Source organism: Terrapene carolina, unplaced genomic scaffold (assembly GCF_002925995.2).
Source record: "Terrapene carolina triunguis isolate 2854851 unplaced genomic scaffold, T_m_triunguis-2.0 Scaffold210, whole genome shotgun sequence".
In the NCBI taxonomy this organism is placed as follows: domain Eukaryota; kingdom Metazoa; phylum Chordata; order Testudines; family Emydidae; genus Terrapene; species Terrapene triunguis.
In genome coordinates this window covers 40867558-40894734 of record NW_020664561.1, presented here as the reverse complement: position 1 = coordinate 40894734, position 27177 = coordinate 40867558, and the positions used below count along the sequence as shown (strand labels likewise).

General features: G+C 40.1%; 1 protein-coding gene across 3 annotated transcripts in view; it reads left to right on the top strand.

The window, feature by feature from the left end:
- The window catches only part of LOC113407230 (cAMP-dependent protein kinase catalytic subunit beta), a 120025-nt gene extending 93621 nt beyond the window's left edge, over positions 1-26404 (top strand). For all 3 annotated transcript variants that reach the window (XM_026655466.2, XM_026655465.2, XM_026655464.1), the window contains 6 exons: positions 1526-1608; positions 2224-2350; positions 5181-5276; positions 9133-9255; positions 13361-13525; positions 25553-26404. In XM_026655466.2, coding sequence (XP_026511251.1) covers positions 1526-1608; positions 2224-2350; positions 5181-5276; positions 9133-9255; positions 13361-13525; positions 25553-25678 — 720 coding nt within the window. In that variant the 3' untranslated portion in view covers positions 25679-26404. The remainder of the gene's footprint in view (positions 1-1525; positions 1609-2223; positions 2351-5180; positions 5277-9132; positions 9256-13360; positions 13526-25552) is intronic.
- The last annotated feature ends 773 nt before the right edge of the window (positions 26405-27177 follow it).

Below are 27177 nucleotides of genomic sequence, written 5' to 3'. Positions count from 1 at the left end.
TAGTTCTAGACCCAGGACAGACCCCTGTTGCACCCCACTAGATATGTCCTCCCATTTTGACAGCAAACCATTAATAACTACTCTCTGAGCATGAAGAACAGGAGTACTTGTGGTACCTTAGAGACTAACAAATTTATTTGAGCATAAGCTTTCATGGGCATGGTTAGTCAACCAGTTATGCACTCACTTTATAGTGATTTCTTCTGGACTACATTTCTGTAGTTTACTTACGAGAATACTGTGGGACAGCCTCAAAAGCTTTACTACAATCACATCTACAGCTTCCCTCCGATCCACTAGGCCAGTAACCCTGTCAAAGAAAAAAATTAGGTTAGTTTGGCATGAGCTGTTCTTGACAAATCCAAACTGGCTATTACTTATCACCCTATTACCCTCTTCATGCTTACAAATTGATTGTTTAATAACTTGTTCCAGTGTCTTTCCAGGTATCGACATTATGCTAACTGGTCTATAACCCCCCAGTCCTCTTTGTTCCCCTTTTTAAAGATAGGTAGGTACTATGTTTGCCCTTCTCCAGTTCTCTGGTACCTCACCCATTCTCCATGAGTTCTTGAAGATAATTGCTAATGATTCTGAGATTGCTTTTGCTAGTTCCCTAAGTAAATTGGGTGAATTTCATCATGCCCTGCCAACTTGAATATATCTAATTTGTCTAATTATTCTTTAATCTGTTCTTTCCCTGTTCTGGCTCATGCTCCAGATTGTAATTAATGTTAATTGTATTAAGCATCTGATCACAATTAACTTTTTTAAGAGAGGACTGAAGCAGAATAGGTATTAAATTAACCATTGGACCACTGCATGAACTAAAGTGCATTCCCTGGGTTAGTTCTACAATTGTTAGAAGTCCACTAGAAGGAGCTGCCCTCTCTTTCTAAACAGTTGTGGGAATATACTTCTCTAAAGATATCAGACCAGATCCTCAGCTAGTTTATTTCTGTGTAGTTTCATTGATTTCAATGGAGCTGTGTTAGTTTATTCCAGCTAAGGTTCCAGCCGAGCATTGTACAGGATTCGCACTCCTGGATCTTACGATTTACCGTGAGACTGGTTGAACTCTCCTCTTGCTTATGGTTTTTAAACCTTTCAGATCAGTGGTAGCAGGGCAGAACATAAACTAAGCCTTTTATGGCTATTATATGCCACCTTTTGTTGAGTACAATTACGATCTACTTAGTAGATTATAAGCTTTGTAATGATACCTTATAAGAGACCTTTTGCATAAAGCATATTCCAGTAACATTATATTCACACTCATTAGCATATTTCCATAAAACATATGGAGTGCAACATCACAGTGGTGGTGTCTGTTTCCTGTGTCTGACTTTTCCACCAACTACTGTATGCTGTTTTGTGTTGATTATGGTGAGTATATGGTTAGAGATTAATCTTTTACTTCTTTAGTAAAAAGTAAAATGTGCTTTACTTGAAAAATTGTTTTCTATAGAGATTCTAGAATGTTGAATTCTTAATATTTATGTGTATTTTTTTATTTGATTCTTAGGACAATTCTAATTTATACATGATTATGGAATATGTCCCTGGTGGTGAAATGTTCTCACATCTAAGAAGAATTGGAAGATTCAGGTAAGATACTTAATTAGATTATTCCTTCAGAAATAAAAACCTTAAGTTTCTAGTTTGTGTATATTTTTTTCTTAAAACTGTAATCATTAAAGAAAAGAGTTTTAATTACATAATATGGGTACATGCCTTTTAATTTTTCCCCTTGTCAGTGAGCTGAAATCATGCAGTGGAAGTCTCCTAATTACATTTATTAGTTTGCAATTAGTTAATATAGGCTTTCATAATCTGTACAAGAAAGAATCCTGGGATGAGTGTATAGATTGTCATTGGCAATGTTTTTGGTTTCTAAAAGTCAATCCAAAAGACCAAGTGAAATGAAAACATCATCTTGCAACAAAGCAGAAATTAAATAAACAGAAAGATTTATCCTATGGAGCATGTTACCCCTTGTCTTGCATGTGCAATTTTAAATGTTATAAATCGTGGAGGATTGAGATTACGGGTATTTGGATACTAAAATCTTGTTGGTTCCCTTTGTTCTTTTTCTATCACATAAATAACTAGGAAACAATTGCTTGATATTTAAGTTGTCTACAGCTTTAAGAATGTGACGTTTTATATTGTAACTACGTAAGGCTATTGTTAAAGGCATAATAATGTTTTAATTCATTGCAGTGAACCACATGCACGGTTTTATGCAGCTCAGATAGTGCTAACATTTGAGTACCTCCATTCACTAGACCTCATCTACCGAGATCTGAAGCCTGAAAATCTTTTAATTGACCAGCAAGGATATATCCAGGTATGATGCAGGTGAACATTTATATATTTCAGAGTTTTGTATTATGCTGGCGGTTGGGTAGTTCCTAGCAAGTGCATCTATGAATTATGGGAAGTCACAAACCTTGTTGAAGCTGGTAGATGTGACAGTCATCTTCCATTCAGGCTAAATGAGGGAGTGATTAAATGCCCTTATGTTTAGTAATGCATGAAATAATAAGAAGCCACTGCCCAAATCTCTGACCATCATGGGAAGGCTGGAGTAGGAGCTGAGCTATGCAGTTTGAAAAGTTTTTCCTTGGATCTGAATGCAAGTGAAGGGGTGGGTATTGTTTGGTGGAGCTGTTTGTGACTGTGAGCCAGAAACACAAGGCCAACAGGAAAGCAAGCAGAGAGCCAGGAGAGACAATAAGTGAAGCACTGGTGACTTGGCCTTGAGAGAGAACCAAAAGAGAGCTTTTGGGGCAAAGTTCTGATTGGGAAGAGGCTTGGAATTGTGAGCAAAGAAATTGCCTCCTGCTGTTTGATTCTACTGTGTTTAAGGAAACAGAACTTTGTGTACATTATTTATAAATACACATGATGGCATCAGAGAAATAACTCACTATCATCAATTTCTCCTCCTAATGGAAACAACCTGCAAGACCCCAAATATTGGCTAACCGCTCAGGCTAAAAAGGGGTAAAAACGTAGGTTTATGCAAACGTAAATATTTGAATCTCACAGTACAACTGTTGAACTCAAATAGCAAGTTCTTGAAGTTTCAGGAAAACTCCCATAAAGCACCTTCCACATATGCCTCAAGAGTGTTAACTGTGCATTGCTTCAAACAACATAACTGCAAATAAAAATTCTCTCTTGATAAGTTTGATTGATTAACAGTGTGACTGAAATTATAAAACAGAAAACCTCAATAGTTTGTCCACTCAGCCTGAAAGCATAAATGGAAAAGAACAAAGATCAGTGTTTGTGATTTGGCTATTTCCAGTAAAGTCTTCGTAACAGCCATCTGTCTTTGCAAGAAAGAAGAATATGTATTTGTCTTATACTGAATAAGTGGTTTTTGGATCGCTGTAAATGATTTTTTGAGCAGTGGCAGTTCAGATTTTTTATTTTTTTTATTTTTTATTTTTTTTTTTTTGGTGGAGGAAGAAATGCTAACAAAGATATATGCCCTATTTATCTAGGTGAAAGTTCCAGTCTTCTTCCACATAAAGAAATACCGTAGTAGTGGAGCTATGGAAACGTTCCTCTTCCATTTTGCATCTCTTTGCATCTGAAGGAGTTTGTATTGAATAATATATAATGTCTGAGAAAGTGTTTCAGAGGGATTATATCAGAAGTTACTATCATCTGAAAAGACCTCCTTTATGATAGCTTACTCTATTACATAAATGTTACACTGATGGTGCCAAAAGGGTACATATAATCCAGGGGTCGGCAACCTACGGCACGCGTGCCGATTTTGAGTGGCACACAACTCCCTGCCGCGGTCCCGACCACCAGCCCCACTCAGCCCCCCCGCACACCGCTCTCCCCTGCGGGGGCAGGAGGCAGAAGCTTGGTTCTGCCGCAGCCAAGCTTCCCCCCTCCCCCGCTTCTCCCCCCAGCGTGGTGCTTTCCTGCCCCTCCTCCTCTCCGTCCCTGCGCCAATCAGCTGATGCCCCTAGCGAGGGGGAGGGGGAAGAGCGGCAGCGTGCACACAGCTCCGTAGAGGACGCAGAGAGAGGTAGGGACGGAGCCTGGGGGAAGGGGGTGGAACAGGGCATATCCCTTCCAGCCCCCTGCCATGAGCCGCTCAGGGCAGGGGGCTGGGAGCACCCCCACCAGCCAAGCACCCCAGCCTTCTGCCTTGCACCCCCCACCCCGCTGCCCTGAACCCCCTCACCCCAACACACCCCCATCCCTCTGCCCTGCACCCCCCCACACACTCAGCCTTCTGCCCTGCACCCCCCACCCCCCCACACACACCCCAGCCTTCTGCCCTGAACCCCCTCCCCCAGCCCTCTGCCCTAACCCCTGAAACACCCGCCCCCCACCCCCCAAGGTCTGGGGTCCCGGCCGCAGGCCCTGATCAGCCCTCTGCCAGCTTAGGTGAACAGAACCCCAGGCTGGCAGCGAGCTGAGCAGGCTGGTGGCGTAAGATCAGCATTTTAATTTAATTTTAAACATTTTGAAAACCTTGTTTATTTTACGTACAATAGTTTAGTTATATAATATAGACTTATAGAAAGAGACCTTCTAAAAACATTAAAATGTATTAACGGCACGCAAAACCTTAAATTAGAGTGAATAAATGAAGATTCGGCACACCACTTCTGAAAGGTTGCCGACCCCTGATATAATCCTTACGCAATTTTGCAGTAAAAATCTCCCAGATTTTCAAGGAGTTGCTGATCTCTTGACCAACTGTTTTTTTCTGATCACGTTGTCGAGTTATTTATGGCATCTACAGAAGTTGTGACCCATTATCAATAATCACATTTTTAGCTATATTTAATAAGACTGAAGTAACAGTAAGGACTAACATTTAATACAAGTATAATTCATCTGTAAGATAATAATCCATGGTTAGCTCTCATTGCTTTGCATTTTTTTAATACAGCGGCTTGTGCTAAGGGTGCCATATCTTTCTTTTTTTTTAGTTTTATCAATTTTTTCATAATTTTTTTGTCTGAATTAAAGGATCAAAATAACTGGCTAAACAAGATGAAGTCTTACACCATATTGAACAAGACATAAATGGTGAATTGCTTCTGTGGATGAAGATACTTTTCAAAACATCTCCAAAATTGAATTTTTTTTTAAACTACACTTAAAAATAATTACAAGTACTTTTCTTTGTGCTCCAGGTCACAGACTTCGGGTTTGCAAAAAGAGTAAAAGGAAGGACTTGGACGTTATGTGGAACTCCAGAATACTTGGCTCCTGAAATAATTCTCAGCAAGGTATTTCTATATATAATCTTAAGAACAAGCACTGTCTTGTTGTTCAGGCTTGACATTTGATCCAATTTAGAATTATTTATTTAATGATTGGCATCTAAGGCAGTTGCAGTAGCTAGGCACCTGTGAAAATCAGTCCCTGAATTGCCAGCCCTTCGTAAAGTACACAAAATGCAATCCTCTGTTAATTAGAGATTATTAAAAAATACTCCAAATTATCTCTTAGTACACACTCTTAATGCAACCTTTTAAAATTCTATTCTCACATTTGCAAGTAACTTTTTGCGAGCAGGAAGCAAATTATAATTAGGTGTCTTTTTTGCTAGCATTTTTATAAGAACGGCCGTACTGGGTCAGACCAAAGGTCCATCTAGCCCAGTATCCTGTCTACCGACAGTGGCCAATGCCAGGTGCCCCAGAGGGAGTGGACCAACAGGCAATGATCAAGTGATCTCTCTCCTGCCATCCATCTCCATCCTCTGATAAACAGAGGCTAGGGACACCATTCCTTACCCATCCTGGCTAATAGCCATTAATGGACTGAACCACCATGAATTTATCCAGTTCTCTTTTAAACGCTGTTATAGTCCTAGCCTTCACAACCTCCTCAGGTAAGGAGTTCCACAAGTTGACTGTGCGCTGCGTGAAGAAGAACTTCCTTGTATTTGTTTTAAACCTGCTGCCTATTAATTTCATTTGGTGACCCCTAGTTCTTGTTTTATGGGAATAAGAAAATAACTTTTCCTTATCCACTTTCTCCACATCACTCATGATTTTATATACCGCTATCATATCCCCCCTTAGTCTCCTCTTTTCCAAGCTGAAGAGTCCTAGCCTCTTTAATCTCTCCTCATATGGGACCCATTCCAAACCCCTAATCATTTTAGTTGCCCTTTTCTGAATCTTTTCTAGTGCCAGTATATCTTTTTTTAGATGAGAAGACCACATCTGTACGCAGTATTTGAGATGTGGGCGTACCATCGATGTATATAAGGGCAATAATATATTCTCAGTCTTATTCTCTATCCCCTTTTTAATGATCCCTAACATCCTGTTTGCTTTTTTGACCGCCTCTGCACACTGCGCGGACATCTTCAGAGAACTATCCACGATGACTCCAAGATCTTTTTCCTGACTTGTTGTAGCTAAATTAGCCCCCATTATATTGTATGTATAGTTGGGGTTATTTTTTCCAATGTGCATTACTTTACATTTATCCACATTAAATTTCATTTGCCATTTTGTTGCCCAAGCACTTAGTTTTGTGAGATCTTTTTGAAGTTCATCACAGTCTGCTTTGGTCTTAACTATCTTGAGCAGTTTAGTATCATCTGCAAACTTTGCCACCTCACTGTTTACCCCTTTCTCCAGATCATTTATAAATAAGTTGAAATGGATTGGTCCGAGGACTGACCCTTGGGGAACACCACTAGTTACCCCTCTCCATTCTGAGAATTTACCATTAATTCCTACCCTTTGTTCCCGGTCTTTTAACCAGTTCTCAATCCATGAAAGGACCTTCCCTTTTATCCCATGACAACTTACTTTACGTAAGAGCCTTTGGTGAGGGACCTTGTCAAAGGCTTTCTGGAAATCTAAGTACACTATGTCCACTGGATCCCCCTTGTCCACATGTTTGTTGACCCCTTCAAAGAACTCTAATAGATTAGTAAGACACGATTTCCCTTTAGAGAAACCATGTTGACTATTGCTCAACAGTTTGTTTTTCTAGGTGTCTGACAATTTTATTCTTAACTATTGTTTCGACTAATTTGCCCGGTACCGACGTTAGACTTACCAGTCTGTAATTGCCCGGATCACCTCTAGAGCCCTTTTTAAATATTGGCGTTACATTAGCTAACTTCCAGTCATTGGGTACAGAAGCCGATTTAAAGGACAGGTTACAAACCTTAGTTAATAGTTCCGCAACTTCACATTTGAGTTCTTTCAGAACTCTTTGGTGAATGCCATCTGGTCCCGGTGACTTGTTAATGTTAAGTTTATCAATTAATTCCAAAACCTCCTCTAGTGACACTTCAATCTGTGACAGTTCCTCAGATTTGTCACCTACAAAAGCCGGCTCAGGTTTGGGAATCTCCCTAACATCCTCAGCCGTGAAGACTGAAGCAAAGAACCCATTTAGTTTCTCCCACAATGATTTTATCGTCTTTAAGCACTCCTTTTGTATCCCGATCATCAAGGGGCCCCACTGGTTGTTTAGCAGGCTTCCTGCTTCTGATATACTTAAAAAACATTTTGTTATTACCGTTGGAGTTTTTGGCTAGCCGTTCTTCAAACTCTTCTTTGGCTTTTCTTATTACATTCTTGCACTTATTTTGTAGCGTTTATTCTCCTTTCTATTTGCCTGACTAGGATTTGACTTCCACTTTTTAAAGGAAGTCTTTTTATCTCTCACTGCTTCTTTTACATGGTTGTTAAGCCATGGTGGCTCTTTTTTAGTTCTTTTACTGTGTTTCATAAGCATATGCCAGTTTTGCCTGCTCTGGTATATTTTCATGTTTTAATGAACTAGTTAAAAAATTCCAGAAGGTAACCAGACCTGCATACTGGATAAACCAATAGGCCTTTGGGAATCACCCCACTGAGGGAGAGTTTCAACCTGTAAGCATTATGCATTAAATCATCTTTTTTTTTTCTTGTCTTTTTGAATATAAATAAAAAAAATCAAATGTGCCACTACTCTTTAAGCATAACTGGCTTATCTCACATCATCTCTTTCTTCAAATAATATAACAAGTATCTGAATGGAGAAGGAATTATTATAAATACTTGGCTTTTATGTAAAACTTTTCATCCATATATCTCAAAGTGCTTAACAAAGGAAAGCAGTATCATTATCCCTGTTTTACCGATGCCCCCTTATTGCACAATATCTTATCTATTGTCTGTAAAAGTGAATTGAAAATACTTGTAACCTTCCAAGGCCTTAGTGCAGGGTGATGGTTCTCTTGAAACTTTTGGTGGTGATAATAGTTCTTAGCCCTTGTATCTTAATGCACTTAACATGCAAAGCAGCACAGGAAGCTGTGTTCCTTCCCCTCTCACTTCAGCATATTGATATTAATTTTTTCAGGGAAGACACTGAAGCTTGAGCTCAGGTCCTGGTAAGATTTTGGAAAAAGAACATATTTTTAAATGTACTGTTTGCAAATGTATTAGTAATTGAAGTAATAGTAGTCTCTATTTTCAGAGTAAACAGCTTTTTTAAAAAAAAAGCTTTTCAGATAAATTTTAAGTACAGGTCAGTTAATAGATGAATCAATAATAGCTAAATAACTAAATAGTTTAAAACTGGTTTCTATTCAAAGCTTTGAGAGGTTCCATTTTAACTTAACTAATAAGTTTTAAGATACTAAAATAATATGAAGAATGAAACCGAGTATGTACATTGCTAGAGGCATGATTTTACTTAATGAAATGTCTTTAATTTGCTCTGAAACTAAGTTTCATGTGATGAGACTGCATTCAAATAAAGACCTGGGCCCCAATATTTCTTCTCGGTGGGTGGGTGGCTATGTGGGTGCTATTTGTGCTTTCTTCTGGGTGGGTGGGTTGCTGCACCTGTGCAGAGTCCCACTGGTTTCACTGGGGCTCTGCCCAAGCACAGCAATCTGTGCAAGAAGTTTCAAGAACTGAGCCGTGAATAAATCTCATAGTGCATCATCCATGTGTGTTTTAAGTCGTCTTCAAACTGGACGTCATGAGGCAATTAATTCTGAACTATTCTGTGTTTTAATGTTTTATACTAATACTATATATTTTGTATTTATAAGTGTATAGGAACTCTGAAATTTTATTAGCTATGGTAAAACAGTAATACTTCCCCTTTATCTCGCAGGGCTACAACAAAGCAGTGGACTGGTGGGCATTAGGAGTGTTAATCTATGAAATGGCCGCTGGATATCCTCCATTCTTTGCAGATCAACCAATTCAAATTTATGAAAAGATAGTTTCTGGAAAGGTATGCAAAAGGGGTCTATTTTAAAAAACTCTTTGTTTTGTACCATTGTCTTTGCAGAGCTTTTCCTGTAACCTGATTGTCTACTGAGTAGATCCACAATTCACTGATTTATTAGAGGTTGATCCATTTAGATAGAGAATTAGAAAAGTCCGTAACAGGTACTTTTGAATCCATGGACATCCTTACTGCAATAATAATTTTTAAAAAGTGCATACATTTTTTAAGTCTCTGAAATATTGCTGTGTTTAAAGTTTAAAAACTCTTGCATTCCCACGCCCCAAATTTTATATTTTCGTGTTTAAAAGAAAATGGCTAAATAATCCAGTAGGTATATGTCACAAATCCACAGGATCGGTGCTACACCCCGAGCTTTGAACAGTCTCTAGGAGGCACCTCTTCAGTGTGCCAAACCTTCAAAGGGTCTCTCTTCCTGCACAGACTAGGCCACGTGGCCTCACTGCCTTCTTTAGACCGAACATCTGGGGCTCCAACACTCCTCTTTCACACCATGAAGTCTGCTGAGCCAAATCCAACTGAGATAGACTCCTGGTAGAGACTTGTGTAATCTTCAGGGACTAATGAACCTCACCAAGCATTTGCAGTGACACTCAAAGTGTTGTCAAAATAATGGGGTTTATTAGTCAACACAGCAATGGGAATCCTTAGGTTAGCACAGAGAAAGGAAGGTTAAAGCATAGCCCATTCCGGTTAGCCCTACCAAATTCATGGTCAATTTCACAGTCATAGGATTTTAAAAATAGTAAATTTCATTATTTCAGCTATTTAAATCTGAAATTTCACGGTGTTGTAATTGTAGGGATCCAGACAGAAAAAAGAGTTGGGGGAAGGGTTGCAAGGTTATTGTGTGTGTGGTGGGGAGGGTTATTGCTACCATTATTTCTGGGCAGCTGGAGGTGGTGGCTGTTGGCTGGGTGTCCAGCTCTGAAGGCAGAGCTGCCACCAGCAGCAGCACCGTAGAAGTAAGGGTGGCATGGTATGGTATTGCCACCCTTACTTCTGTGCTGCTGCTGGTGGGGAGCTGCCTTCAGAGCTTGGTGCCTGGCCAACAGCCACTGCTCTCTGGTCGCCCAGCTCTGAAGGCAGTGCAGAAGTAAGGGTGGCAATACCATGAACCCCCTAACCTTACCAACCCCCCCTCCCCAACTCCCTTTTGGTTCAGGACCCAATTTGAGAAATGCTGGTCTCCCCCGTGAAATCTGTGTAGTACAGGGTAAAAGCACACAAAAGACATTGACATGATGAACAGCCATATCACTTCATTCAGTGATCTCATCAGATCTCCTAACTTAAACAGGTTTAACTGGTTCACAACTTGTACAAAAGATCTTGGGGAAAACCCAGGTGGTGCTGGTGATTCAAATACTGGCATTCCTCCTTCTAAGTCAGTATTGAACTAATGTTGTAGCATGGTGTTTCAGAATATTGCTTCTGAGGAGTCTATCTTTTGGATGAAATATAAAATTGGGGACACTTTTGTGATTACTAAATTTCCTGTGGCTCTTCCTGTAAAAATAGGTTATTAATTTCCTTCGTTACATTTTGCCTAAAGTATTGACTTTTAGAATGACCACTCTCTTTACTGAAAGATTCTTTAAACTACCTATTCATTAAAGATTTATCTTCATATTGGAAAAAGAAGGTTCATTTTTGCAGTCATTATTGTACCTAAATTTTCTCTAGTTTTATCATTCGATATTTTTACTGACTCTGGGAAGGAAGGATGGTCTAGTGGATTGGGCACTGGATTTTGAACTCAAGAGAATTGGATTCAGTTCTCAGTTCAACCACAGATTTCCTATGTGACCTTGGGCAAGTCATTTTACCTACCCTCTGCCTTAGTTCCCCATCAGTAAAATGGCATTAATGTTTTCCTGCCTTTCAGAGTGTTTTGAGGATAATATTCATTAGTAATTGTAAGGCACTCAGATACTACACTAATGAGAGCCATACACATGCCTAGACAGATAAATCGGAGGAGCATACTTAGCTATCAGAGCTGATGATTTTGCCACATCTCTTCACAGATTAAATAATTCTGCGCACTGCATTTAACTCTTAAATTAATTATTTAATGACATTTCATAGCTACAGAATACCACTGACCAACTGGGCGTAGTGAGTGCCAAATTCTGGAAGCGTGGACGTGGCAAGAGACTTTTTTTTTCAATTTCAGATCCTGCATTAGATTTTTCTGATGGTTCTTCTTGGATCATTTAAGGCCCTGTTAAACTATGCAGTGAAACCTGTATCAACTGGATCTTTTTTAAACACTATTGAAGCACAGTTCATGCTAACCTGGTTTACCTTGCCAGTGCAGAGTGGATATGACTATTTTGTGTTTGAGATAGTCTGTTAAATAGTCACAAATTTACTTTGACAAGGCAAACAAACTTTCATGTGTTTGAACAATGCTCAGAATTGTTCAGCTAAGAGCTTGATTGGCAGTGTATGGGTATCTATAGAGAGATTATAGTATAAATACATTTCTAGATTGAATTCTCACATATGACTGCTGAGTGTGCAATTAGCAACTAATTAGAAATCCTAATCCTCCTAATCCAATACATGAGTTCAGTGGCTATGGGATGCCCTTATAATGGTAATTTACTAAAGACAAAACACCAGGGTCAAACAGTGTTGGGATTCCCTCTGAGACTTTTTCCACTCAGCTTATCCAGAGCACCTTGTCCAGTTCTCAGAGAACACTTCATGGAATCTAAAAAACTCAGTTCAACTCCAGATTTCATCACTCGGGAATCTTTATTTGGCATTCAGCAAAGCTATGCTGAGTTGATCCTACTCAAGTTATAGGGTGTACCACACATCCAAAGTTACACAAAAAACATCTTTCTTTATACATTATACTGCATTTGCTATACATTGCATCACACGTTATTGGATTGGTTACTTTGCAAGAACCAATCCCTGTGAAGCATGCTCTGTCCATGCATTGTCCACACTCAACCTACTCTTTACCTCATCTCTACATTCCTAACTTATTTTGTCCATTGTTACCTTGTTCATAGTAAATGGTTCCCAGGGTATTATCCCTCTTATCTTAGTTGGCTCAGACATTCTATCTTTTAAGCCTACTGTCCTATTTACTTACCTTATTTAGCACAAATGTTCTGTTTTCAGCATAATTATCTGTTTACCTCCCTAATTCTATCCACCAAGAAATGAGCCCTCCCTTCAGGTGTTGATTACTCTTGTCAGTCCAGGCCTCAGCTACAAACTATCATATGCATTCAGCTTACCCTTTCTCAGTTCTGTAAGGAAAAATAAATCCTGTAAGATTTAAACCAGTTAAAGATAAGCCTTTTATTGTACTAAGGAGTTATAGCTCCAACTGTGGCAGTGTGAGTTTTAGTAGTGAGTTTCATCATCTCGTGTATTTATTTTTTTTGGTAGGAATTTTTAATAAGTATTTATATTTCCCTGTCAGTTTTCACAGATCTTATATATTCAGTCTTCTTTTCTATAATTATGATTTTCCAAATCAGAATTAAAATTGCTGTCCTCATTCTTCAAAAAGATTTATTTGATTTCACCAGCGTAAGTGGGTACATACAAACCACCATTTGTGTGAATAAGTCAGGCGAGTATCCCCTCTCTACTGGAAAAATCAGTTATATTCTCAAAAATGGGGAGGCAAAATCTGATGCTAGCTTAAAATTTGGTTTTAAAAATTATTTGATGAAAGGGGACCCAGGAGTGTTGGAGAGACATCAGTTAGTAAAAACTAAATTAGCTTCTTAGTTCTTACAAAACCACTACTGTATGCTAAAAATTCAAAATAAAGAAATAAATAATCCAGAGACAGACAAGACCTAGAAAATTTCAGCCCAAGAAGTGAAAATTTGACAAAGTTATATGCCATTGGAAAAGGCCCTTTGAAATCAAAATGCATAAGCAACCTTAACTCCATCTGTCTCTAAGTGCTCCAACTGATATGTATAATTAGAAGTGTAGAATGACTCCACAGTTTTAATTTACATGAGCATTGTTCTCTTTACTTCACAAAGGGGGAGAAAAAACAAATGTAATCTATATTGTGGTGTTAATTTATGGGTGTGTTTTTTAGGTACGGTTCCCATCACACTTCAGTTCAGACCTGAAGGACCTACTAAGAAATTTACTCCAGGTAGACTTGACCAAACGATATGGAAATCTAAAGAATGGTGTAAATGACATAAAGAACCACAAGTGGTTTGCTACAACAGATTGGATTGCCATTTATCAGAGAAAGGTAAGGCACTTTCTCATCTAAATAATTAAAGTTATATGTATTTCTGATTTCATTAAATAAAGTCAAAGTTGGGTATTGTAAATTGTATTATGAATGGAAAAGTTAGCAAACTTGACCCAGCAAATTCAGATGTTCTGAGAAAAGCATGATATTCCTTAGAATCCTGAGGAATGCATTAAATTACAAAGGACCAGTATACTTATCCTGGGCACCTCATGCACTTCCCTGCTCCCCTAATGCATGGTTCACACTCTACTCTAATTTCTTTCTTGCCCATCTTCAAAATGAGCTATTTCTTGCACCTCTAACTTCTACTTAATCCTTAACATATAATGGCTACTGAAATTGTCCCTCCCACTAAGAAACCTTTATGTTCTTTGCCTACTTCTTCTCAGAAACCAGCCTGTTCTTCAGCATGGAGATGCTCTGGTCTTAATCGAGGGATTTGTCTCCAGCCTCTGATATTACGCACCCAGCCTCTGCTGTCACACACCTTTCCTCTGCTGTCTTCTTCTGAGGCAGAAGAGGATCTCGTTAATCTTGAATACATAGAAGATTTCTTATAAATTCTCCAATTGTTTTTCTAGCACTAGTGCAGTTCCATCAGTGGTAGCAATGTTGGGAGCCCTTCTAGTGGTTGGATGCAGGGCCGGATTTACACTTTACACGCCCCTAGGCACAGCATGTTCAGTGTCCCCGTCCCCTGTCCCGTCTCTCCCCCACCCCCCTTCCCTCCCCCCGCCCACAGCATGTTTTCTTTAAAAAATGAAACTTTTAACCCACTTTTCACTTTTAGGTGCCCCTAGAACCCTGATGCCCCTAGGCACGTTCCTACTGTGCCTAATTGGAAATCTGGCCCTGGTTGGAGGTCAGCATTTTTACCACAGTGTTTTCTAGACCAGCTCAGTTTCTGAGCGGGTCAGAAAATGCTGGCAGCAAGCCTATGCTAGGGCTCCCACTATTGCTCCCAGTGTTGGAGTTGTACCAGAATGAGACCTTAAGAAAATTCTCATCAACGATACAACTGCTGAGAAGGCTGGTGGAAGGGGAAGATTTGGTTCCTGACAGAGTGAGTGAAGCAGGGTGGGACTTACTGCAGGCCCTGCCTCCCAGCAGCTCCCAGAGTCTGCTCCCCTCTGGCATAGTGCTACTTTTGTAGCATCACTAAGCACCTGGAAATTAGCCAGTTCCCAGATGACATACACGTAGGAAATGAACAGTTTCTTAGGTTAAACCAGTATTTTTCTGTCTTTTAAATAGGAAGTAGTAAAATTTTAAAATCTCATTGGTTTTGTTCTGAAAATTTTGAGAGCAGAAATTATTTATTTTGAGACATTTGTCATAAATGAGTCTTTACAGTCAAGTGACATACTTCAGTGAATATTAGTGTCTTCTTCAAATGCTAACAGAGGTGTGAAAGTGCTGCTATAATAATAATTTTAAAAATTCTTTTAAAGGCCAAACCTAAAATCTAACAATAGTTTATAAAAAGAAACTGGTTGTTTGGTTGCACAAATTGACAGAACAGTAGTTGTTGTAATCACTAATGTATTAATTACTATAAGACAGGGTACTATTAACACATCTTGCATTCTTTGTGTTAAGTGGAGACATTTTAAGAAAAGATTTAACATTACAAAATTGTAATTCTCTCTTCTCTGTGTTTTTAAATGCCCATTTAGAACACAATTTATATGCAGTGGGGATTCCTCTGTGATTTTTTCCTATAATAATAAATTAAATATTTTAATATTTTGTTACCTATGCTTAACCTCACTATCCTATTGTTGTCGAAAACTTTTTTTTATCAGAAGCAAGAAATATCACTACTTTATATTACCATTTGTAAAGGATTTGGAATACTAATGAAGAATGGTTTTGCAATTAATTATTATGGGAAATAAATATTATTAGAAGGCTAAAACAATAATAGTAGAGTACAATATTAATATTTCAGGGTGTATTGAAATCTAGAGATCAACTATTATGTTTGACGCCATCTTTTCACAGTCACTTGTTTTCACCAGTGCTTTCTTATAGTAAAGTCACTTGCCTAAACTGGACCTACTCTGCATAATGAAAAGATAGTTCCTTAGCAACTAAAATGGTATGAATAGTACTGTTGTGTTACACTTGTGCATAATACAGTCAGTTATTTAATATTTCAGATAAGATCAGAGCCTCTTGTTATTGTTATGCATGCATAGGTATTTATTAAAACAGTGGCTGGTAATACGGCTTTAATTAAGGCTGAGCAGTATTTCCATTGCATATCCCTGTTCTCTTGTGAGCTCACCTTCAGAGATTTCCTTTGGTAGGGATCTGAGAATAATATTGTGAAAAATAACCCTGTATTACAAGGGCAAGTAAACATCTCAGGCTTTTCATTTGAGCTAACAGGGGTTCCCAGGACAAATTTTTTGGGGGCAATCAGAGTGCGGCCACCAACTCTTGCTGGTGGCCACTCTCACACTTTTTCCTAAAATACTTAATTAGCTTTAAGAAAAACAATTAAATATGCACACATACACATCCAAATCATTGTAATTTATTGCTAGCTAGTAAGTCCGTTGTAGAAAAGTGATATTAACATACAAATATCACTTTTCACAGCAGACTTACTCAGCCCTGCCAAGCCTGGGGACAAATTAAGCCCTGGATGAGGGGCTAGGGGAAGCAGGGGGGGCTAGAGCCTGAAGCCCCGCTGCCGGAGCCTAGGGCCTGCCACTGTGCAGCTGGAGCCTGGGACTGGAGCCCAAAGCCTGAGCCCCACCGCCCTTGGGAAGGTGGGGAACTCACTGGCTGCCTGCTCCTCCAGCATTGTGCCCCAGGTGTCTCCAGAGGGGAGTAGGGCCCAACCCCTGCTGGCAGCCCCGCAACCAACACCAAGGTGGTGCATCCAAGAGCAACAGAGAGAGGGAGGGGCTGTTACTCCCCACACACAAACAGAGCCCAAGGGGCTGTGGCTGCAGAAAAGCCCCTGGTTTTGATAAACGCTGCTTAAAATCCCAATTTTAGTCTGTTTGGTTTTTTTATTAGGGAATAATTTGGGAACAACTGGAAGGAGAATGAGGGTAATGGCAATAGGAACATATGGTTACATAGGTTAGGTATATATTCAGGCTGTTGAGCACCCACTTTTTCCTTCCTGCCTTGAGGGCAGGGATGTATGTTTGTATAAAGCCATGTGCAATGCGGCCCTATTCCTATTTGTGGTTTCTAGCTTCACAAATCTTAGGCCTGGTCTACACTAACACCCCAATTCGATCTAAGGTACGCAACTTCAGCTACGTGAATAACGTAGCTGAAGTCGACATACCTTAGTTCGAATTTACCGCGGTTCAGACGCAGTCCACACGCGGCAGGCAGGCTCCCCCGTCGACTCCGCGGTACTCCTCTCGCTGAGCTGGAGTACCGCAGTCGACGGCGAGCACTTTCGGGATCGATTTATCGCGTCCAGACCAGACGCGATAAATCGAACCCGGAAGTTCGATTGCCAGCCGTCGAACTACCGCGGTAGTGTAGACCTGGCCTTAGTGAGTATTACTGTGGTCCAGACATGCATATGTTTACATCAAAGGTGGCAGTACAGGAAAGGAAGCAGGTTCTGCAGAGCTGCTACTTCCCTCCATCCCAGTGCAGCTGTGGGGCAGGAAGTTAGAGCCTTCCTATGCTGCACTGGGTATAAACACTAGATAGTTTCCTCCCTCCCCAGCATAGCAGGGAGTCACTGTCTCCCTCCCAGGATATTCCAAGTCAGTGCAGTAACATGCCACCCCTTGCACTATGCAGATCATAATGTCATGATCTAACACTAAATAATAATAGCTGATGTTTTCAGCTCGCAATCTCTTTAAATATTTGGCAGTCTGTCAGATTCACTGACACAAATTCCAGCAGGCAGATTTGTTGTGATCCTCAGAGACCCCTATGATTTGGGGTCTAAAATAAGATTAACCATTGCAAGGTTTAAAGGCAACAAAAAATGGCAAAAACACTATTTGGCTACGAGTATGTTGCACAGGCACATTCTGGCTCTGACATAAAATGTTCGGAGGAAACATCACCATACAAAATCATTAAAAAAACAGTATAAAAATTTACAAAAATGTTACTCTTCTCCATTAAATATAAGGATTTCACTATAGGAAAACATTGATACCAAAACTGTATAGGTATCTTTTGAGTTGTATGATCTCACAAACCACTTCAGCTTTACTTTCTTGGTGGTTGTGAGATATCAGAATCCCTTGATGTCAACAAAGAATCCACCATAGTGGTCACCTATGCAATATTCCCTTTGTATAAAGCTGCGTGATTTATTTTTGTCCTGCATACCTTCCCTCCATTCTGAAAGCCCTCACATTGCAGTGACAGTCCTTTGGGCCAAAGAAGATGGTTTCAACTCCCTTTGGAACTTGTCCACTTTGTTTCTAACATGACCATATGAGGATATCACATAATATACAAGTCTGCTGCTCTTGCCACTCCACAGGGAACAAACATAGGCCTTGATGTTCAGGACCGATTTACTTGATTCCCACATGGCAGCATGTTGTGCTTTTGCTAGGCCTCTGTGGTGCACTGTAATCATAGAAATGTTGAGCTGGAAGGGACCTCAGAAGGTCAGCTAGCATTCACTGTGAGGCAGAATTAAGCATACCTAAACTATCCTGACAGCTGTTTGTCTAACCTGTTCTTAAAAAAATAAAATGATGGTGATTCCTCAACCCCTCCCCCCAAGCAATTTATTCCAGTGCTTACCTACCCTGACAGGAAGTTTTTCCTAGTATCCAACCTAAACCATCTCTGCTGCAATTTAAGTCCATTGCTTCTTGTTCTATCTTCAGAGATTAAAGAGAACAATTTTTCTACCTCCTCATTGTAACAGCCTTTTATGTACTTGAAAAGTGTTATGTTCCCCTCTCAGTCTTATCTTCTCCAGACTAAACAAACACAATTTGTTTTCAATCTTCCCTCATAGGTCTTTTTTTTTCTTTTTTCCCTTTTTTTTTTTTTTTAGCTTTGTTGCTCTTGTCTGGACTTTCTCCAATTTGTCCACATCTTTCCTGCAGTGTGGCGCCCAGAACTCGACCCAGTACTCCAATCAGCACAGAGTAGAGCGGAAAAATTACTTCTCATGTCTCTCTTACACCACTCCTGCTAATACATCCCGGAATGATGTTCGCTTTTTTATTATTATTATTACTATTATTATTATTATTATTTTTGGCAACAGTGTTACACTGTTGACTCATATTTAGCTTGTGATCCATTATGACTCCCGGATGCCTTTCTGCAGTACTCCTGCCTAGGCAGTCATTTCCAATTTTGTATGGGTGCAACTGATTGTTCCTTCCTAAGTGTAGTACTTTGCATTTATCCTTATTGAAGTTCATTCTGTTCACTTCAGACCATTTCTCCAGGTTGTCCAGACATTAATTTTAATCCTATCCTCGAAAGCACTTGCAACCCCTCCCAGCTTGGTGTTGTCCGCAAACTTTATAAGTGTACACTCTATACCATTATCTAAATCATTGATGAAAATATTGAACAGAACTGGACCCAGAACTGATCCCTGCAGGACCCCACTCGATATGCCCTTCCATCTTGACTGTGAACCACTGATAACTACTCTCTGGGAACAGTTTTCCAACCAGTTATGCACCCGCTTTATAGTGGCTCCATCTAGGTTGTATTTCCCTAGTTCGTTTAGGTGAAGGTCTTGTGAGACAGTATCAAAAGCCATACTAAAGTCAAGATATACCACATCTACTGCTTGCCCCGCCCCATCCACAAGGCTTGTTACCCTGTCAAAGAAAGCTCTTGGGTTGGTTTGATACAGTTTGTTGTTGATAAATCCATGCTGACTTACTTATCACCTTATTATCTTCTAGGTGTTTGCAAACTGATTGCTTAATTATTTGCTCCATTTATCTTTCTGGGTACTGAAGTTAAGCTGACTGGTCTGTAATTCCCTGGGTTGTCCTTATTTCCCTTTTTATAGATTGGCATTATATTTGCCCTTTTCCAGTCCTTCAGAATCTCTCATGTCTTCCATGACTTTTCAAAGATAGTTGCTAATGGCTCAGATATCTCCTCTGTCTGCTCCTTGAGTATTCTAAGATGTATTTCATCAGGCCCTGGTAACCTGAAGACATCTAACTTGTCTAACTAATTTTTAACTTGTTCTTTCCTATTTTAGCCTCTGATCCTTCCTCATTTTCACTGGCTTTCATTAAGTTTGATGTCCAATTGCTACTACATTTTTTGGTGAAAACTGAAACAAAAAAGTCATTTGGCACTTCTGCCATTTCCACATTTTATGTTATTCCCTCCTCCCTCCCCTCCCCGCCCCCCAATTGAGTACCAGGCCTACCGTGTTCTTAGTCTTCCTCTGGCTTCTGATGTATTTGTAGAATGTTTTTTTGTTACCTTTTATGTCTCTAACTAATTTCATCTTATTTTGTGCCTTGGCCTTTCTAATTTTGTCCCTACATCCTTGTGTTACTTGCTTATACTCATTCTTTGTAATTTGACCTAGTTTCCACTTTTTGTAGGACTCTTTTTGAGCGTCAGATCATTGAAGATCTCCTGGTTAAGACAGGATGGTGCCTTGCCATGCTTCCTATCTTTCCTATGTAGTGGGATAGTTTGCTCTTTTGCTCTTAATAATGGCTCTTTGAAAAACTGCCTGCTCTCTTGAACTGCTTTTCCCCTTAGACTTGCTTCTCATGGGATCTTACCTACCAACTCCCTGAGTTTGCGAAGGTCTGCCTTCTTGAAATCCATTATCTTTATTGTGCTGTTTTCCCTCCTACCATTCCTTAGAATCATGAACTCAATCATTTCATGATCACTGACCCAAAGTGCCTTCCACTTTCAAATTCTCAACTAGTTCCTCCCTATTTGTCAAACTCAAATCTAGAACAGCCTCTCCCCTCGTAGCTTTCTCCACCTTCTGACATAAAAAAATTGTCTCAAATACATTCCAAGAATTTATTGGATAATCTGTGCCCTGCTGTGTTGTTTTTTCAACAGATGTTTGGTTTTGATCACTGTCCTCTTTATAACAACCTTTACCTATTTGAAGACTGTTATCATGCCCTCCCTCTCTCATGCCCTCCCTAGACTAAACATGCTCAGTTCTTTCAAACTTCCCTCATAAATCATATTTTCTAACCTCAAATATACCTCTTTCTAATATCCATCTTTAATGCTCTTCGTTCACAAGAGGCAGTAATATGTCTTTTGGAGCATCTGCAAAAAGGAGCTGATTAATGAACTTACCCAGATGAGGTGAATCTGCTCACTCATTTCAATTTTACTCTTAGAATTAACAGTAGGGAAAATTACAGAGGAGTCTCTGAGCTTATTTATATTGAATAGTGTGAATAATATCTTTGGAAGGAATAGAAACAACCTTGTGGGTTTTTTTGTTTGTTTGTTTTTGTTTTTTTTAACAGTGTAGTCTGACCTATCTAACTGTTAAACCCAACCAATTACCGTATATACTCGTTCATTAGCCCATTCGTTTATAAGCCAACCGCCCAAGATGGTTATGTAAAAATAGCAAAAACTGTATGACTCTTTCATAAGCCGACCCTATATTTCAGGGGTTGGCAAACTTTGGCTCCTGGCCTGCTAGGGTAAGCCGCTAGGGGGCCTGGACGTTTTGTTTACCTGGAGCATTCACAAGCACAGAGCCCCTCAGCTCCCAGTGTCCGCGGTTCGCCGTTCCCAGCCACTGGGAACTGGCATGCCACTTTCTGCAGCTCCCATTGGCTGGGAACGGCGAACTGCAGACACTGGGAGCTGAGGGGCTCTATGCCTGCAGACGCTCCAGGTAAACAAACAACAATGTATTAGATATTCAATTCAATGATTCCATAGAGTTTAAAATCATCAAATTTTGGTGTAGGCCCATTTATAAGCCGACCCCCGCTCTTTGATGCGTTACTTTTTTACCAGAAATATTCGGCTTATGAACAAGTATATACGGTACTTCATCTAATCACAGGAGTCAGCCTTTTGAGACATGCTAAAGCTAAACTGCTGTGAGTGTGTCATGGAGATGACATCATTGTTCTCCTCATAAAAATAACTACAGCTAAGGAGTTCCTTGGATTTTTTTAATCTTTCAGTACCCCTTCATATCATTGATTATGTCCCAATTCTAGGACTGGTTGGATGGGCTCTCGCTTCTCATTTAAACAGACTTTTTTCATCTTCGGGAGATCTCTGAATAATGTGGAACAATTGTCATGAGGGGTCCTGAAAGTTATATTTGAGCAACATGTATGTGAAGCTGCTGGGGGAGATGGTGAAAAGATGTGGATTTTGAGCTGGTATATATGCTGATGATTCACAATACACCCCTCCTCCCCCGCGGGGCCCCCCCCCCCCAACACACACCCTTCCATTATACTCAGTGCAAGCTCTCTTCTTTCCTAATGCCTGGCTGAGATAGGGGCATGAATGAGAGCAAACTAGTTGATGTTCAATGCAGACAAGGTGCTAGTAAGTAAGAGAAGTGTCAGGGAGCTTCAGCTGAAGTGATGTGTGCTCCTGTTACACTGGTCTACAATTTTTGAGAAGTCGTCTGCTTCAGAGATAAAATGTGCTATGTATTATGTATTTTGATGTGCTGAATTCAAATATGACAATTAAAACAACTGATTGGCTACTGTTTCTAAGATATTTAAGTTTTTACATTTTATGTCTATGTATATTGTGTAGATAGTAGAGTTTTAATCATAAATTGTAAACCTAGGTCTTTTCATGTGTTTATGGTTGCTTTACATGAGAATATTTCACCTGTCCTGTTTATGTAACCCTTTAAAAATCAGCAAAAGGGTTATATAAATAAAATTTATTATGAAACAAAAGGCAAAAAACTATTCTGTACATAGTTTAGTCCTATTCAGTGTCTACTCGGCGCTTCTTGGCTTGTCTCTTGTATTCATTAAATGGAGCATCTCTTGTCACTGTCCAGCAATAGTCTGCAAGCATTGATGGGCTCCATTTGCCCTGATAGCGTTTCTCCATTGTTGCAATGTCCTGGTGAAATCGCTCGCCGTGCTCGTCGCTCACTGCTCCGCAGTTCGGTGGAAAAAAATCTAGATGAGAGTGCAAAAAATGTATCTTTAGTGACGTGTTGCAACCAAGGCTTTTGTATGCCTTGAGGAGGTTTTCCACCAACAACCTGTAGTTGTCTGCCTTGTTGTTTCCGAGAAAATTTATTGCCACTAACTGGAAGGCTTTCCATGCCGTCTTTTCCTTGCCACGCAGTGCATGGTCAAATGCATCATCTCGAAGAAGTTCACGAATCTGAGGACCAACAAAGACACCTTCCTTTATCTTAGCTTCACTTAACCTTGGAAATTTTCCACGGAGGTACTTGAAAGCTGCTTGTGTTTTGTCAATGGCCTTGACAAAGTTCTTCATCAGACCCAGCTTGATGTGTAAGGGTGGTAACAAAATCTTCCTTGATTCAACAAGTGGTGGATGCTGAACACTTTTCCTCCCAGGCTCCAATGACTGTCGGAGTGGCCAATCTTTCTTGATGTAGTGGGAATCTCTTGCACGACTATCCCATTCGCAGAGAAAACAGCAGTACTTTGTGTATCCAGTCTGCAGACCAAGCAAGAGAGCAACAACCTTCAAATCGCCACAAAGCTGCCACTGATGTTGGTCATAGTTTATGCACCTCAAAAGTTGTTTCATGTTGTCATAGGTTTCCTTCATATGGACTGCATGACCAACTGGACTTGATGGCAAAACATTGCCATTATGCAGTAAAACAGCTTTAAGACTCGTCTTCGATGAATCAATGAACAGTCTCCACTCATCTGGATCGTGAACGATGTTGAGGGCTGCCATCACACCATCGATGTTGATGCAGGCTACAAGATCACCTTCCATGAAGAAGAATGGGACAAGATCCTTTTGACGGTCACGGAACATGGAAACCCTAACATCACCTGCCAGGAGATTCCACTGCTGTAGTCCGGAGCCCAACAGCTCTGCCTTACTCTTGGGTAGTTCCAAATCCCTGACAAGGTCATTCAGTTCACCTTGTGTTATGAGGTGTGGTTCAGAGGCAGGGCCGGCTCTGGCTTTTTTGCCGCCCTAGGCAAAAAAGCCACCAGCCCCCCACCCCCCCACCCCAGCGCGGCAGGGGATGGTGCCGAGCCCGGCCGCGGGCCCGGCCGGGGCCCCGCTCTCCCCGACCGACCGGAGCACCGCGGGGAGGGCGGCGAGCCCAGTCGCGGCCCCGCTCTCGGGCCGGAGCGCCCCGCCGCACCGCCCCCCTCCAGGCACCGCCCCAAGCACATGCTTGGTGGGCTGGTGCCTGGAGCCGCCCCTGTTCAGAGGAGGAGGATGGGAGAAAATGTGGGTCCTGTGACATTGATGGTTCAGGACCAGAAGTTTCATCCTCTTCCTCGTCTGACTCAAGTGAGAATGATTCTGGTGCATCAGGAACCGGCAGTCCTTCTCCGTGGGGTACTGGGCGTATAGCTGATGGAATGTTTGGATAATGCACAGTCCACTTTTTCTTCTTTGACACACCTTTCCCAACTGGAGGCACCATGCAGAAGTAACAATTGCTGGTATGATCTGTTGGCTCTCTCCAAATCATTGGCACTGCAAAAGGCATAGATTTCCTTTTCCCGTTCAACCACTGGCGAAGATTTGTTGCACAAGTGTTGCAGCATATGTGTGGGGCCCACTTCTTGTCCTGATCTCCAATTTTGCAGCCAAAATAAAGGTGATAGGCTTTCTTAACCATAGTGGTTATACTGCGCTTTTGTGAGGCAAAAGTCACTTCACCACAAACATAGCAGAAGTTATCTGCGCTGTTCACACAAGTACGAGGCATGTCTGCTCACTTTGGCTAAACAGAAATGTGTCCCTTTGCAAAATCAAACACTGACAAATAAGAGAGTACGACACTGTATGATTTCTAGCGCTGATATAGGGCAATTTGTTCAGCAGAGTGATGTAAGCTTCATTATGATTGCATCATCCATGACTTCTAGGAATAACATGATGCAATTCATATAATGTACGACGCAATACCAGCTTCAGATTGCATCATTCATTGTTTTGCCTAAAAAGCAAGTACTGTCCAAACCCAGTCATAGATTTATTCATAGATCCAGTCAAAGATGTATTTTAGTCATTTCTGGTTTAAATTGAGATCCCTTCCCTTTATAACTCACTTATCCTCCGCCATTCCCAAGTCAAGGGTCGTATATACTGACCCAATAGCATATCTTGAAAACTAAAGCCAATCAACAATTTTAAGCATCATTTTTGTTCTCAGTGACCCAGAATTAGTAAAGTTTGACTACATTTATTTCAGAAGCATTTTGGCTGAGCAGTGTTATTGGATATTGCCCAGTCTTTTGGATGGATTTTTTTTAATCTGGGAGGTTTGGATCCCAAATTGTCCCGGGACTCCTAGGTAGTGCTGCTAGCCAGGAGTCCTTTTTTCCATCTCTTCGACCATTGCGATAGATTCTCTTGCATGCAGCCCTCACTGCATAATCTCTACCTTTATCATCTCCAGGAAGCAGAATATTCTCAACAGGGAATTCATTTTCCCTTGTTGTCTGTTGGAATCTGAGTTTTTTGATCTTCCAAGTGCAGCATAATAAATAGCTGTATTTGCTTAGGCTTTTGTCTGAGATGGTGACTGAGAAGGGTGGTAATCTTTCTCTGGACGAAAGTAATTTTTGTTGGACGTCTGTCAATAAGTGATATGATGTTTTTAAATTTCTGTGCATACATCTAGACGCTTCTTGATATGTTCATTTTAGAAAGCCCTAAGTAAATGTGATAATGGATTATATTGGGTAAAGTTATTCTGATTAAGCTTTCTCACTTGCCAGTGATAAAGTGCTGGTGGAGGATCAAGGTTTTTTTTTATGCTTGTTACCATATCAGTAAATCTAAAAGGTAGATTTTTACTTGTCTGCTCTTTTAAACTGACATCTTACATGTTTTTTCTCTCAAATATAGGTAGAAGCTCCATTTATACCAAAGTGCAGAGGAGCTGGAGATACCAGCAACTTTGATGACTATGAAGAAGAAGATATTCGTGTGTCTCTAACAGAGAAATGTGCAAAAGAATTTGCTGATTTTTAGTCTGTGTAAGAAGACAAGATGACATCAGGACTTACATTGGGATCTTTGCACTCTATTAACTGATGAGGTGAAGCTGAGACAGTCATATGTCAAAACAGTTACCTAGTTACTTCATTCCACAAAGCTGACTGAGGTCTTTATTGCCATCTTCCATGTGTGCAGTTTGCACCAACCCTTATAACTAGGCACAATTAAACAAGCACTGTTTTGCTGTATCACAGAATACTAGACCACTTTCCTACTTATCTTTGGTTTCTGTCGTTTCATTTGATTCTGTGTAATGTTCAGTTCCCCCTTTTAAAATGAAGTAGTTTTTTACCCAAGAATGCTCCATTTTATTTTGAATAATGTATTTGTGTGAGTGAAATGGAAGGTGTTGCGGCTACTGTGATTTAGACTGAAGTGAAAGATAAGTGTTGCTTCTAGTCTGTGCCAGCCAATACTTCTTGTCTGTCTTGTATCTGAGACTACAGTTGATTCTATATATATATATTTTTGGTAGCTCAGACTAAATCTAGCCAACATTTTTAGCATTTTTGAAGGTAGTATTTATCGCCACATAAGTCTATGCTAAATTAACTTAAAAACATTACTTCTTGGAGCTTGACCAAAATTAGCATAAATTGGACAGCTTAAGTAGGGGACAGTAGCTAGACCCCGTGTCTTGGTTTTCTACATACCTGCAGTTCTCTTCACTGCCTCCTTCCTTTGTATTCCTCAGCTGGGCAGTAGATAAATATGCCATAACCTGACTGTGCCATGGGAAGTACGCAATCTCATTGAGCAGGAACAGTTCCACCGGGTCCCAGACCATATTTAACCAAGTAAATTACCAGCATTTCAGTCGGTAGGTATTAAATGGGTTTTTAACACCATAAACCCTAAACTCTTAAAAGAAGTTTTGGTCAGTATTGTAACAGAATATGGCTAACTAAAAAAAAAAGTCAATGTTGTGTCTCCTAAAGTATTCCTAGTTTAATACCCTTTTTTTTAACTTAAGGCATTGGTTTAAAAAACAAAATCAAAAAGTGCTCTGCCATTAGCTTTGAGGAAACAAGTGGGTTTAGCAAATCCGAAGTAATATGGATGCATTGCTAGTTGAATATAGTTGTTTTGTTTTGTTAGCTGTTAAAATAAAAGAGGTTATTGCCAAGTTTTTATTCTGGTATACTATATTAGTAAACTGAGGATGGAGAACTGCTATGATCATTTGATTTTTAATTACAGTGCTTCATTCATGTGTAAAAGAGACATAGTTAAAAACCGCCACAGTTGTTTTCTTAGTTACGTGGTGTCTTCATTTCTAACCTACTTCCTTTCAATGAAACAGAATGTATGATCACACAGATGTAAGAATTTGGGCTTGTATACTCTCACCAACTGACTTAAGATACTGCTGCCATGTACTAGCTTTTGGCACTTTTACACATTTATTTCAGTGTTTATTAATAAGCAGTCGCTCAGCACATTATTTTTTGCTTTTAAACTTATCCATACTA